Source organism: Hylobates moloch, unplaced genomic scaffold, assembly GCF_009828535.3.
Source record: "Hylobates moloch isolate HMO894 unplaced genomic scaffold, HMol_V3 SCAFFOLD_5, whole genome shotgun sequence".
Taxonomy (NCBI): Eukaryota; Metazoa; Chordata; class Mammalia; order Primates; family Hylobatidae; genus Hylobates; species Hylobates moloch.
Window position 1 is genome coordinate 20,565,583 of NW_026652280.1, and position 13,389 is coordinate 20,578,971.

Sequence of the window (13,389 nt, forward strand, 5' to 3'; positions counted from 1 at the left end):
GCCCGGCCAAGATTACAGAATTCTTAACCAACGTACCCTGATGACAAATTCATTACCCAGAATGTGCAGCTAAAGAAACCAAAGTTATGCCTTTTAATTACTACTGGATGGTAAGCAAGTATGTGAGTTTCTCAGACTTTTGACATTTATACCAGTGATCCTTGTGGGTGTTTCCCTAAGGAGCTAATGTTTTTCCTATTGCAAAACAAAGCCGTGTGTTGGGTGGGACTTGGAAGGGATCAGGGAGGGTTGGAGAATGTCTCCATTCTCTGCCTGCCAGATTTTCCTTTGAAAAGCAGCAAGTTGGACTCATTAAATAGGAACAAAATTTATAGAGACATCTAAAAGACAGTGCTAAGAGGAGGAAGCAGGGCAGCCAATTCTGATTCCGGCCCCCTCTTAATTTCAGGAAAGGATAAATCAGGGCAATTCTTTCTTTTCAGAGTGACTGGCTCCCCCTCTGCCAACACGGTTGCTAAGCAAAGCCTGGGCCTCGCTGTGTGTGTGGGCATGCACCTCCCGGCCTGCAAGTTCATCAGGAGAGGACAACGAGAAAGACAGGCAGGAAAACAGGCTCTGAGCAAGATAGCTAGCTCCAAGGGGCTACGACCCAAACACCTGAACACACTGCAACAGAGCAAAGCACGCGCTAGTGATGGATGAAGTCAGCCTGGGAGGTGGGAGAGGATTACAAAACAGTCACCAACTAATTATTCTTCAAGATAATCAGAAGGCTTTGCTTTTACTATGTAAATATCAGTGACATAGTGAGTAAGACATGGTTTCCTTGTGAAACAAGCTATACTTAAGCTCTAATTCTAACCTTACTAACTGTGTAGACTTGGACAAATTACCTCATTACTGAATATCAAGAAGTTTCTCATCTGTAAAAATGGGGATGATATGGGTACCAGTTTTATAGGTTTATTGTGAGAATTGCATGGGATAAAAGATTTCAAGCTCTTAGCATAACGGCAATACTAGGTATCGCTATTAATAATGGTTTCGTTGTTCAAAAGAAAATTTTAAATAAAAGAAAATGTGAACCTTTGAAAGTAATACAATAAAAACTGAAGGAAAAGGAAAAAAAGACAGTCACGGAGACTGATGGTGAGAAATGGAAGCAAATAGGGATAAAGAGAAAAGAAATGTACTTCTCTGTCTCTAGGCTGCTGTCAGAATCTGCCTGGCTTCCGCCACCTCTGGTGGCCTCAGCTTTTCCTGCCTGGGCTCACACAGAGCTTCTCAGGCTTCAGCAGGCACAACCTGGAGAGCTTGTGACAGTCCACATTGCTAGACCCATGCCCCCAGAAAGTCTGATTCAGTGGGTCTGGGGTGGCGCCCAAGAATTTGCACTTCTACCAATTCCAGGTGATGCTGGTGAAACTGCACCAGGACGGCTCTCTGAGGACCACTGACATAAGGCACGGCCCTCCCTGACCCCAGACCAACCCAGGTGGGAGATACATCATCTACATATTTGTAGTTTTCTGGGCTGTTTCATATTTCAATAGCCTTGGCCTGTGCTTTAGATATCTCAGGACTGACCTCGTGGCTTCTCTGGTGCCTCCGATTCCCACTGATGGCCCAGAGATGACCAGTGGCCTTTCATGCCTTCCATCTTTCCATCCTAGTGACAGCTTTCCTAGTCCCCAGATTGAATTTGGCTTTGGTGCCTGTCATCCTGATCTGTCTGTGCCGGTGTCCCTCCCAGGGCTTGGACCCTGCCACTCAGTCCCACCCCAGCATACAGACGTTTTTGCCTGGCTTGTAGGAAACAGAGTTCTGGTCTTTGCCTGCTGCCCCGTGGGCAGACCCTCCCCGTCCTCCAGGGGCCCACTCCCGGTCTTCTGCGACTGGGCTTCCCCTGCCTGGTGAGACCCACTGCCGCCATCTTGGAAAGTCTGGAGTCCAGGGGTTCCGGTATCACTGCTGGGTTTGCTGCATACTGTGGACCCTGAGCCTGGCCTGTCTGGGCTACTTGCCACCTCCTAGCATGATCCTTAATGGACAGGTCTGAGCTCATTCTGCATCCCTCTTTCTCAGCATTACCACAAGAAACGATCACACCAGATTCTGGAGATAAGACAAGAAAACATTCAACAATGACTTATTGAACAATATTCTGTGGCTAGCACTGCTTCAGTGACCTGGTGACACAGCAGTACACAAAACAGAAAAACAAACTTTCTGCCTTACACTCCACTGGAGAGACACAGACAATTAATCAATCAAAAATGGCAGCTATAGTACGTTGGATCAAGAGAAAAAATGAAGTCAAGAAGCCTGGGTAGTTGCACTTCAAACAGAGGGGACGAGGAAGGCTTTGCTGTGTAAAAACTTGAAGGAGAAGAGGAATCAAGCCACCAGGCTGTTAGGGAGGTAAGTGTCACAGAAAGTGGCTGGTGATTAGTAATCCCTAACTGTTGCTCTGTGCAGCGTGGGAGCTGGTTCTCCCCTAACTGAGTGGGTCACACACATTTGAATTTAATGACTTTTTTTTTTTTTCAAGACAGAGTCTCACTGTTGCCCAGGCTGGAGTGCAGTGGCACGATCCCGGCTCACTGTAACCTCTGCCTCCCAGGTTCAAGCGATTCTCCTGCCTCAGCCTCCGAGTAGCTGGGACTACCACACCCACCTAATTTCTGTATTTTTAGCAGAGACGGGGTTTTGTCATGTTGGCCAAGCTGATCTCGAACTCCTAGCCTCAAGCGATTAGCGTGCCTTGGCCTCCCAAAGTGCTGGGATTACAGGTGTGAGCCACCACACCCGGCCTTGATGGCCTTTTTTAAAAAACGGGGGCCCTTATGAAAACATTGCTCTGTGGCTATTGTAGTTTGACCTACAACAGCATTTCCAGCAGCCATCAGTTTGCCCCTTTCTCCTCAGTGATTCTCAGCATACCGTAGGTATGTCTTGAGTCCCTTCTCTTTTAACAACCTTCCTTTGTGCCCCGGACAGAGTCCAGCTCCACTCCATTTCTTTTCTCCCTTAAACAGCAAAACATCTTGAAAGAGTTGTCCAAAGTCATTGTGCCTACATCCTCCCATCCTCACCCCACTCCACCAGACTTCCATGTCCACCACGCCACTGACCCGGCTCCTGACAATGTCACCAAAAGGCCTCTGGTTGCCAAAGCCAGAGATTGTTGCTTTACACAATCAACTCCCGGAGCGTTGGGCCCCGCTGACCACAGCGTTCCTCCTTGAGGCGCTTTCTTCTCTTGGCTTCCTGGTCCCCACAGTGTCTGACTTGTGCCCCATTTCACTGGTCACTCATTCTCAGACTCCTTTGTGGGTTCTTCTCAGCTTCTAAAGGTTGGAACACCAGAGGTCCTGGCCTTCAGTCCCCATCGGACATTCCATTCGCCTCTTAATGTGATCAGATTCAATACTGTGGCTTTAAATGCCTCCTATATCCCAAGGACTCCCAAATTTATGTCTCCAGCCTTGATGTTTCCACTGATCTCCCGACTTACAAATGTCAGCTACCATATCATGAGTTATGATATGACTTACAAATGTCAGCTACCATATCACAAGTTATGATATGACTTATGAATGTCAGCTACCATATCACAAGTTATGATGTGACTTATGATAGGTCAGCTGCTCACCTGACATTTCTACGTGGCTGTCTAAAAGGCCGCTTCATCTTAATTCATCCAAAACAGAAAGCTTGGTTTTCCCTCCAGACGTTGCTTCTCCTCCCACCTTTTCCATCTTAATGAATGGCCATCACCATCGACTCAGACACTGAAACCAAAATCTAGAAATCATCCTCAACTTGTCTCTTTTCTCACACTTCACATCTGATGCATCAACAAGCCTTAGCAATTCCACATCTTAAACACATCCTGAATGTGACCTCCTTTCTTGATTCCAGCCACCATCACCCCAGCCTTACTATTTCTCATCTAAAATAGGGCAAAGGTCACCTAGTCAATCCTGCTTCCACTCTTGCCCTTCTTAGGTGCATTATTCACATAGGAGCCAGAGTGATCATTTTTCAAATAAATCAGATCACAGCACTGTCCAGATTAAAACAAGCTCTCTCACTCCTTCCCGTTCTACCAAGACTGAAGTCTAAACTCCTTAGTGTTGTTACAAGGTCCCCCATGGTCTAGCCTCGCCCTTCTCTTGTGTTTTCTGCCACTCTTCCTCATCTTCACTAAGCTTCAACCTTCTTTCTTCTCCTTAACAAGGCTCCCCGGCTCTTGCCTGAGCACCTTTGCACTAATTGATCCTTTGCCTGAACTTTCTTATCTCAGATTTTCCCATGGCCAGCTCCTTCTTGCCATTCCGGTCCCAGATGAAATAGCACCTCATCCATCAGACAAGCCTTCTGAGACCTTTGGAACTAGACAAAAGTGGTTGTGCAGGCTGGGTGCCGTGGCTCATGCCTGTAATCCCAGCACTTTGGGAGGCCAAGGTGGGCAGATCACCTGAGGTCAGGAGTTCAAGACCAGCCTGGCCAACATGGTGAAGCCCCGTCTCTACTAAAAAATATAAAAATTAGCCAGACGTGGTGGCAGGCGCCTATAGTTCCAGCTACTCGGGAGGCTGAGACAGGAGAATCGCTTGAACCCAGGAGGCAGGGGTTGTGGTGAGCCGAAATTGTGCCACTGCACTCCAGCCTGGACGACAGAGTGAGACTCTATCTCAAAAAAAAAAAAAAAAAAGTGGTTGTGCAATATTGTAAATATATTAAATGCCCTGAATTTTACACTGAGTGGTTAATTTTATGTTATGTAAATATTACCCCAATTTTTAAAAACAAAAATGAGAATTTTCATGAGGATTAAATGAGATACTATTTCAAAGTGCTTACCACAGTGCCCGACATTTCTCAATTAAGACATTTTACCTCTTAATAGCTCATATAAATAAACATAACTTTATGAAACATCATGCCATTTTCTGAATTTTTCCCATTTCGCTATAGTGAGAATTCGGAACTTCATCAAGCACCTGTACCACTCTGTGGGCCAGAATTTGAGAAGCACTGAAATAAACAATTTTGATGAATACAATCAATGTTTGTAAAAGGCCTGTGTTATAGAGCCATCCTAACTCATGTAATAAACGGAAGATACAGTGGAGAGTCTCTTGTGATAACGGTACTGTCTAGAAATGGACAAAGGCTCCGGTGAATAAACGTGGGTCATTCAGCTTTTCTCATTAGAGTGAGAATGGTAACACATACGCATACACACATCCCAAAACAAACACCACAAGCCCCACAGCAGTGAAAATGTAGTTCAACCTTATTACCTGATCAGGAAAAATGTATCAACTCCAAGACAGAAGAGACCGCTCTGAGAGTAAACGTACAGTGGGTTTCTAAGCACTCTGCTTTTCCATTCAAGCACACTATCTGTAACAAACATTAAAAAGCCGTGTCTTTTTGTTTCATAGAAGAAAATCATGTGATTTCTCTTTTCAGAAAAAGCAAGAGGAACACCTTCAACTTTCATTTGTACTGGGCAGGCTTTAAGAATCACTATAGGCCAGGCACAGCGGCTCACACCTGTAATCCCAGCACTTTGGGAGGCCAAGGCAGGCAGATCACGAGGTCAGGAGTTCCAGACCAGCCTGGCCAACATAGTGAAACCCCGTCTCTACTAAAAATACAAAAAATTAGCCAGCCGTGGTGGTGGGCGCCTATAATCCCAGCTACTTGGGAGGCTGAGGCAGGAGAATCACTTGAACCCGGGAGGTGGAGGTTGCAGTGAGCCGAGATCGTGCCATTGTATTCCAGCCTTGGGGGTGACAAAGTGAGACTCCGTCTCAAAAAAAAAAAAAAAGAAGAAGAAGAAGAATCACTGTAATTCATGTAGGAGGAGAAGTTAGACTGGCAATAAAAGGTGGTGACTGAGGTCCCTAACGGTCGTTCAGGAGCTTTGAGCTCCTTTGTGCACTCGCAGTGGCCGCAGCCCCCCTGGACTGTAGCACCACCTATTCATGGGCTGGTGCAGACCACCTGGGAGGCTTCTTCAATCTGCCCTGGGCTGTGTTTGCCCCTGTTTAGACAGTACCACTATTATTGATAGGAGCGCTTCAGGAGGGTAGCAGCAGGGAGAAGGTGGAGAAACACTGATTTGATATTAGTGGACCATGTTTATTTATGCTTGTCTGCTTTTCAAGGAAAAACAAGTGTTAGGTCCTGGCTTCATTAACCACGATGAGAGAGAACTCGGCTCTTTGGATAACGAAAATACAATACCCAGGTATCAGTATTCACCTGGCAGCCAGGTGCCTGATTTATACCTAGAGGGAGTGAAAGGAGCCACTAGACACTGGCCTGGAAAGCTTACTGATGGGAGGTCACACACAGTGTCTCTAAAACAGAAGGAAGGCTGCTCGTGGGAAGGCTGCCAGCCTCCCATCCATTGGCCAACATGATCCCGCCATACCAAAGATTATCTCTTCCCTGACTGCTCCTAGAGTAAAGGCTCATCAACTCTCTGCACCCAAAGACAGCTATGCAGTCATCTGACTGGTGTGTCCGGAGAAGACTCAAGACACGAATGCCATTCAGTGCAGAGCAGGTGCCACCTGGTGTCTTTGTAGTCCAGATGGCTGGCACATTCTTCTGCCAAGAAAAGCACTCCAGAGCATGAGCCACGGCTCCTAGAAACCCCGGGCAAGAGCAAAGTTGTTACTGTCCACCTTGACCGCCAGGGTATCCACATACGAGAACCAAAGCGCAATCTACAGATCTTGGCAGTTACACGGAGGCTCTCTTGCTCTGACCCTGGGCTTCTCAGCTTAGCCTCCGTGGTTCCATCTTGATCTATCTGTGGACTTTCATACTTGGTATCCCTCCCTTTTGAATCTTGACTTTCCCTAACAGATTGACCTGAGTTTGGTGCCCCACATGCTTTGCACAGAATACGCTGCCCAAGCTCAGGCCCCAGAGATGCCAACCCCTGACCCCAGTCCTGCTTGACGAAGAGTTGAGGCTTGAAGGGGAATGCAGACATCAGTAAGAATTGATGTGGTCCACAAAGCAAGCCTTTCACTTGAAAGAACACCCCTGCAATCCGGAGGACTGGTTGCTTATGAATAATGAGCCAGGCGCGGTGGCTCACGTCTGTAATCCCAGCACTTCGGGAGGCCGAGGCAGGTGGATCACTTGAGGTCAGGAGTTTAAGACCAGCCTGACCAACATGAAACCCCATCTCTACTAAAAATACAGTTAGCTGGGCATGGTGGTGCATGCCTGTAGTCCCAGCTACTCTGGAAGCTGAGGCAGGAGAATCGCTTGAACCCAGGAGGTGGAGGTTGCAGTGAGCTGAGATTGCACCACTGCATTCTAGCCTGGGTGACAGAGTGAGACTCCGTCTCAAAAATAATGATAATAATAATAATAATGAAAAACAACCCTAACGTAGGTCAAAGTATAGGCATGAAAACAGAAGGACCAGTGGCACAGGAGCTTAGGGCACAGGCCATATAGCCAGATGCTCCTGGCTCTGATTCTGTCATTTATCAGCTCTGTGACACCCGGCAAGTGAATTAACTTCTCTGTGTCTAAGTTTCCACATCTGCAAAATAATCAAAGTAGATTTTAAAGGATTATCATGAAGAACAATGAGATAATGCTTATAAATCACATTAAATAGAAGCAACCTAGTATGTACTCGTGAGAACACAGCTACTACTACCACTGTTTTAAGCCCTATCACTTTAAGAATGGTTAATACCATCTTCTTAATTCATTCCCTTTCTTAAAGAATTTAATGTTTACCTACTCTGAGAACGAAGCAAGTGTCTGGAATTGCAAAACAGGGGCCTCCAAGCTCAAGCTGGCTCTGAGAGACTCACATTCCCTCCTGGACAGAGCCCTGTGCCTTCAACATTGTGGGCAAAAAGAAGTCTTTGCAGAATTAAAACTTATTCACAAATGAGGTCTGGCTCATAACCAAGCTCTGGAAATCTAAATCAATTTCTTCAATTGAAGAATTTAACTACCTAACATTTTTAAGTTCCAGCCGTGAATACAAGTTTTTCCATTTAAGCCACTCTTTGTGATTGCATCTCTGTCTGAAGTCACCACACCCACCCTTTTCATTCACAGGGGTTTTCACTCAGGAACTGGCCATGACTACAGCACAACCAGCGGCCTCCTAGAGCTGATTCACCTGCTCCTCCTCAGTTTCCCGAGCAGTGGAGAGATACAGGACCCGGGCTCTGTCAGGTTTGGCCAACTTCTTTAGCCTCCCTGAGCCTCAGTTTCCTCGCTTTTAGAATGGGTATAATTTTTGGCAGCGTTGTAATGGGGATTCTAGAACATCACATATCTGGTTTGATGCCTACTGTGGCGAGCTAGTGCTCAATATGTTTTGTTACTATGTTTTTTCCATCCAAATTCTGCTAGTGCATGAACTTACCCATCAGTGGTTTATAAAGGCTTTTGAAGATAACTGGTCTAGAGGGAAAACAACCTCCCTGAGGCTCATTTAGCTCATTTGTAAATGGAAAGTGTTATAAATAATAAGGACGTGGGGAGGATTGGATGAAACGATGCTTGCAATCACCAGTTCTCAAAGTGGAGGTCTCAGAGCCAGCAGCTTCAACATCACCTGGGAACTTATTAGAAATGCAGATTCCCAGGCCCCACCACAGACCTAGGAGGTCAGAGTCTTTGGGTCAGGGCCCAGGAATCTGTGCTGTAATAGTCATCCAGGTGACTCGGATGCACTCCAAAGTTTAAGACCCATTGGTTGTGACAATGCCCTAAAATACTTTGCAGCCACTTCAGATTTGCTCAATCACGGTGAGCCCACTTTAAGCAACAGGCCATTAAGTAAGAGCCCTGTTGCCCAGGAGCTGAATCCATAGCTATGTATGTATGTTATGAAAACCTCCTTATACATTCACTCATATTTTTCTCATCTAAAGAGCAAAGGACAGGCTCATGTAACAGGAAACCATTCTAAGCAAATGCAATGGTTATTTGGAGGATAAAGAGTCAGGAATCCAAATACCCAATTTGGCTCTAAGCTTCAAGAAGACACGGTGGTCTTATGTTGATTTGACTCACTGATTAACGTAAAAGTGGAGAGAGAAAAAAAATGCTGAATCTCTGGGTCTCTCCGAATTCATTTTTATTTTCAAACATTCAGAGATGTGATATTTTACCTTTGATGGGTTTTTGTTTGTTTTTTCTTTTTGAGACAGGGTCTGGCTCTGTCACCCAGGCTGGAGTGCAGTGATATGAACTCAGTTCACTGCAACCTCCATCTCCAGGCTCATGCAATCCTCCTGGCTCAGCCTCCTGGGTAGCTGGGACTACAGGCACACACCACCATGCCCGGCTAATTTTTGTATTTTTTGTAGAGACGAGGTTTTGCCACATTGCCCATGCTGGTCTTGAACTCCTGGGTGCAAGCAATCTTCCTGCCTCAGCCTCCCAAAAGGTGGGGATTATAGGTGTGAGCCACCATGCCCAGCATCTTTTAATGGTATTAAGTACAAAAATTAAAAAGTTGTTATGGCAACAGAACATGGAAAACCCCCATTTTGAAACCACAGTTAAATGTGCCTGCTAAAAAAAGCTAACATAACTTTAATGTCCTGATCATAGGGTGCCTCATTTTGGGTGAGGAACCTAAAGTTTCAGTCCCTAACACCATACCAGGTGTGTCTGGCCTAAATCCTGTGATCCAGCCTTAAAAGGTCGGGCTCTGAGGGCCAGACTAGCACAGATGAACACAATGGTGAATTCTGATGACCGTGGGCTCCACTCCCATCAGAGGGTTGGAAGCACGTGGCATGTCCCTGCAACCCAGCTCTGTGGACGTGGCATGTCCCTGCAACACAGCTCTGTGGATGTGGCATGTCCCTGCAATCCAGCTGACCCTGCTGCTCACTGAGTGAGGTCAGAGCAGCCCAAGCATGTAGCCTTGGCAGATTTAAGCCCCTACCCTTTCTTTCCTCTCCTGGCTTAACCGAAGAGAATGAGGAAACAAGGAACAAATTTAGGAGGAGGTGGTAAGTACTCATGATCTCATTTAATTCCTTCCACAGATCGCATTCTATGCCCCTGTTTTACACATGTGGAAACTGAGGTTCATAGAGGTCACACAATCTGACCAAGGTCAGAGTTAGCAATCAAAGCAGGTTTGATTGGGTGACAGGATTCCTAATCATGTGCTCTTTCTGCCACACTGACTGTGGAACTGTCTATAGGCTGCTCGTGTGGGAGTGCGGGGTTGGGGCTGGGGAGCGGCACAGAGACAGAAAGTCTAGAACCACATCGTGTGAAGTAATTGAGGGATTCTGAGACTTGGACAGGGCCGTCATAACTGCCCTCAACATCTGATGGGGCTGCAATAGAAACAAGAGAGCGTGATTATTTTCTGGGCCCTAGAAGGCAAAACCAGGGCCCCTGGTGGGAATTACAGTACAGCAGGGATTGCTTCTCATTCGGAAGCCTGACAGCCAGCACTGCCCATCACAGATGGGTCCACAGGAAGCCACCCGGCTGCTAGAGCTGCTTCCAGCTTTGGGAAGGAGATTGTGCCAGGGACCTCTAGGCCTTCTTGGCTCCTTCTTATATCATATCTCTGCTTACACAAACATGTGTTTTGTTTTTCTTATTGTTGAGCTTTTTGTTGGTGTTGCTACTGTTTTTGTTTTTGCCTTAAGACCCGAATAGGGCCGGGCGCCGTGGCTCACGCCTAGAATCCCAGCACTTTGGAAGGTCGAGGCGAGTGGATCGTTTGAGCCCAGGAGCTTGAGACCAGCCTGGGCAACATATGGCAAAACCCCATCTCTACTAAAAATACAAAGATCATTTGAGCCAGGAGGTGGAGGTGGCAGTGAGCTGAGATCATGCCACTGCACTCCAGCCTGGGCAACAGAGGGAGACCCTGTCTCAAAAAAAAAAAAAAAAAAAAAAAATCTGAATAGGATTTGAGAAAATAATTTCTATACCTTCCGCAGTAGGTATATTCCCTGAAGCTGCTTATCATTTATTCATATCCATTCATATCCTTGTAGTTCATTCACTGAAATTTCTTTTCTTTTCTTTTTTTTTTTTTGAGACAGAGTCTTGCTCTTGTCACCCAGGCTGGAGTGCAGTGGTGCAATCTCAGCTCATTGCAACCTTTGCCTCCCGGGTTCAAGCGATTCTCCTGCCTCAGCCTACCAAATAGCCAGGATTACAGGCACCCACCACCATGCCTGGCTAATTTTTGTATTTTTAGTAGAGACGAGATTTCACCATGTTGGCCAGGTTGGTCTCGAACTCTTGACCTCAGGTGATCCACCTGCCTCGGTCTCCCAAAGTGCTGGGATTACAGGGGTGAGCCACCGAGCCCGGCCATTCCGTTTTATTTTTATCCCCCTAGTTGGAGTAAGAAAGGACAATTGTGTGGACCTAAAATAAATCTGCCAAATATTATTCCACGTTCTGTTCTTTTTTTTTTTTTTTTTTTTTTTGAGTCAAGGTCTTACGCTGTTGCCTGGCTAATTTTTAAATTTTTTTTGTAGAGATGGGGGTCTCGCTACATTACACAGGCTGGCCTCAAACTCCTGAGCTCAATCAATCCTCCCACCTTGACCTCCCAAAAGTGCTGGGATTATGGGTGTGAGCCACTGAGCCCAGCCCTCTTATTCCACATGTTCTGAAGGTAGTTGGGCGACCAGGCTTTTTTGTGTGAGAGAGAGATATATTCTATTTGCCTTGTTGTATAGGCAGGCAGGTAGAAATGAAGGCAATGCTCGTGATTTTTCACTAAAACGCAATGCAGTCTATCTCATCAAAATCCGGCCTCTCACTACCTATGCTGGATTAATCTGTTTCTGGCTCACACATGCTGTGCTGCGTGAATTAGCTTATGTTGCACACTCAACACCCTCCCTTCAGTTTCTATGTAAATCATTCACCTTCCTGGTGATGTCAGGAAGCTTCTACGGGTCATGTGTGTAAGTGTGACCCTGAAAGCAGGCACTGTGGTCATGGAATTGTTTCTTAGAGAATTGCTGCAGTGAAACCCCAAGCCCTGTTCTAGTCTTTGATCAGCACAAAAACACACTGGATAATTGTACCCACAAAATAAAGCAGCATTTTTAGCGACCTTGCCTGACCTTAGCAAGCTGCTGGTAAACAAAGACGGGACTGTCGAGAGCAGAGATCCAACCTCCACACTGACATTTGGAAGCTGCCGGGCGTTCGCTAGAAGCCAGCACTGCAGGCATTCGTTTCCAACTGCACACTCGGCTAAGTCACCTCTCCTGGGTGGTCTTAGCTTCATTCAAATGCCTACTTTTTCCTCTGCTCGAGGCTGCTGACAGGGGCAGATGTGCCGGGCAGTGAGTCCGTGGGATTCCGCTTCTTTGTTCATTGTTCTCCGCCTTGCTCAATGGCAGACTCCCGTAAGTGGCCAGAGGTGCCCCCTGTTCCCGCGATGTCCTGCAGGCTGACCCCCGTTCCCTAGCTGCCACGCAGACTGTTCCAGCCAGAGGGAGGGTGAGACCCAGCAAGTTGATGAACCTGCAGGAAGAAGACACAACAGCTGCGCCTTCCCTCATCTCAGGGCACCGAAACGAGTCGCCGAGAAAACGGGCCTGTGAAAAGCAAACCGCTGCATACTTATGTAGAAAAACCTTTAACAATTTTAAGGATGGAGAATGATGCTCTAAGAATAAAACTAATGAAAAAAAAGAAAAAATATAAAGGAAAATATTAATGGATTTCACTTAACTTGTCATAATTATTTTTAAAATCTTAAAGCAACCAAAATACTGAGGAAGATGTCTGCAGCTGATATGACTAAGAATTAATATTCTTTATATACATAATAAACTTTAAAAATTAGTAAGAACCTGGCTGGGTGTGGTGACCTGTAATCCCAGCACTTTGGGAGGCCTAGGCGGGCAGATCACCTGCGGTCAGGAGTTTGAGACCAGCCTGGCCTACATGGTGAAACCCCAACTCTACTGAAAATACAAAAATTAACTGGGCATGGTGGTGTGTGCCTGTAGTTCCAGCTACTTGGGAGGCTGAGGCAGGAGAATCTCTTGAGCCCGGGAGGCAGAGGTTGCAATGAGCTGAGATCGCCCCACTGCACTGCAGCCTGGGAGACAGAGCAAGACTGTCTCAAAAAAAAAAAAAAAGGAAGAAGAACCTAACTAACACACACATGGAAAAGGGGGTAAAGAATATGAATTTACGCCGGGCGTGGTGGCTCAAGCCTGTAATTCCAGCACTTTGGGAGGCCGAGGCAGGCGGATCACGAGGTCAGGAGATCGAGACCACGGTGAAACCCCGTCTCTACTAAAAATACAAAAAATTAGCCGGGCATGGTGGCAGGTGCCTGTAGTCCCAGCTACTCGAAGAGGCTGAGGCAGGAGAGTGGCGTGAACCCAGGAGGCGGAG

General features: G+C 46.5%; 1 protein-coding gene across 1 annotated transcript in view; it reads right to left on the reverse strand.

Annotated features, from left to right (window-relative positions):
* The window catches only part of LOC116467778 (O-acyltransferase like protein), a 73,756-nt gene that overhangs the window by 27,920 nt on the left and 32,447 nt on the right, over positions 1–13,389 (reverse strand). The window contains 4 exon segments of the mRNA XM_032151465.1: positions 5,274–5,376; positions 6,473–6,513; positions 6,515–6,641; positions 12,278–12,504. Of these exon segments, the coding sequence (XP_032007356.1) occupies positions 5,274–5,376; positions 6,473–6,513; positions 6,515–6,641; positions 12,278–12,504 (498 nt within the window).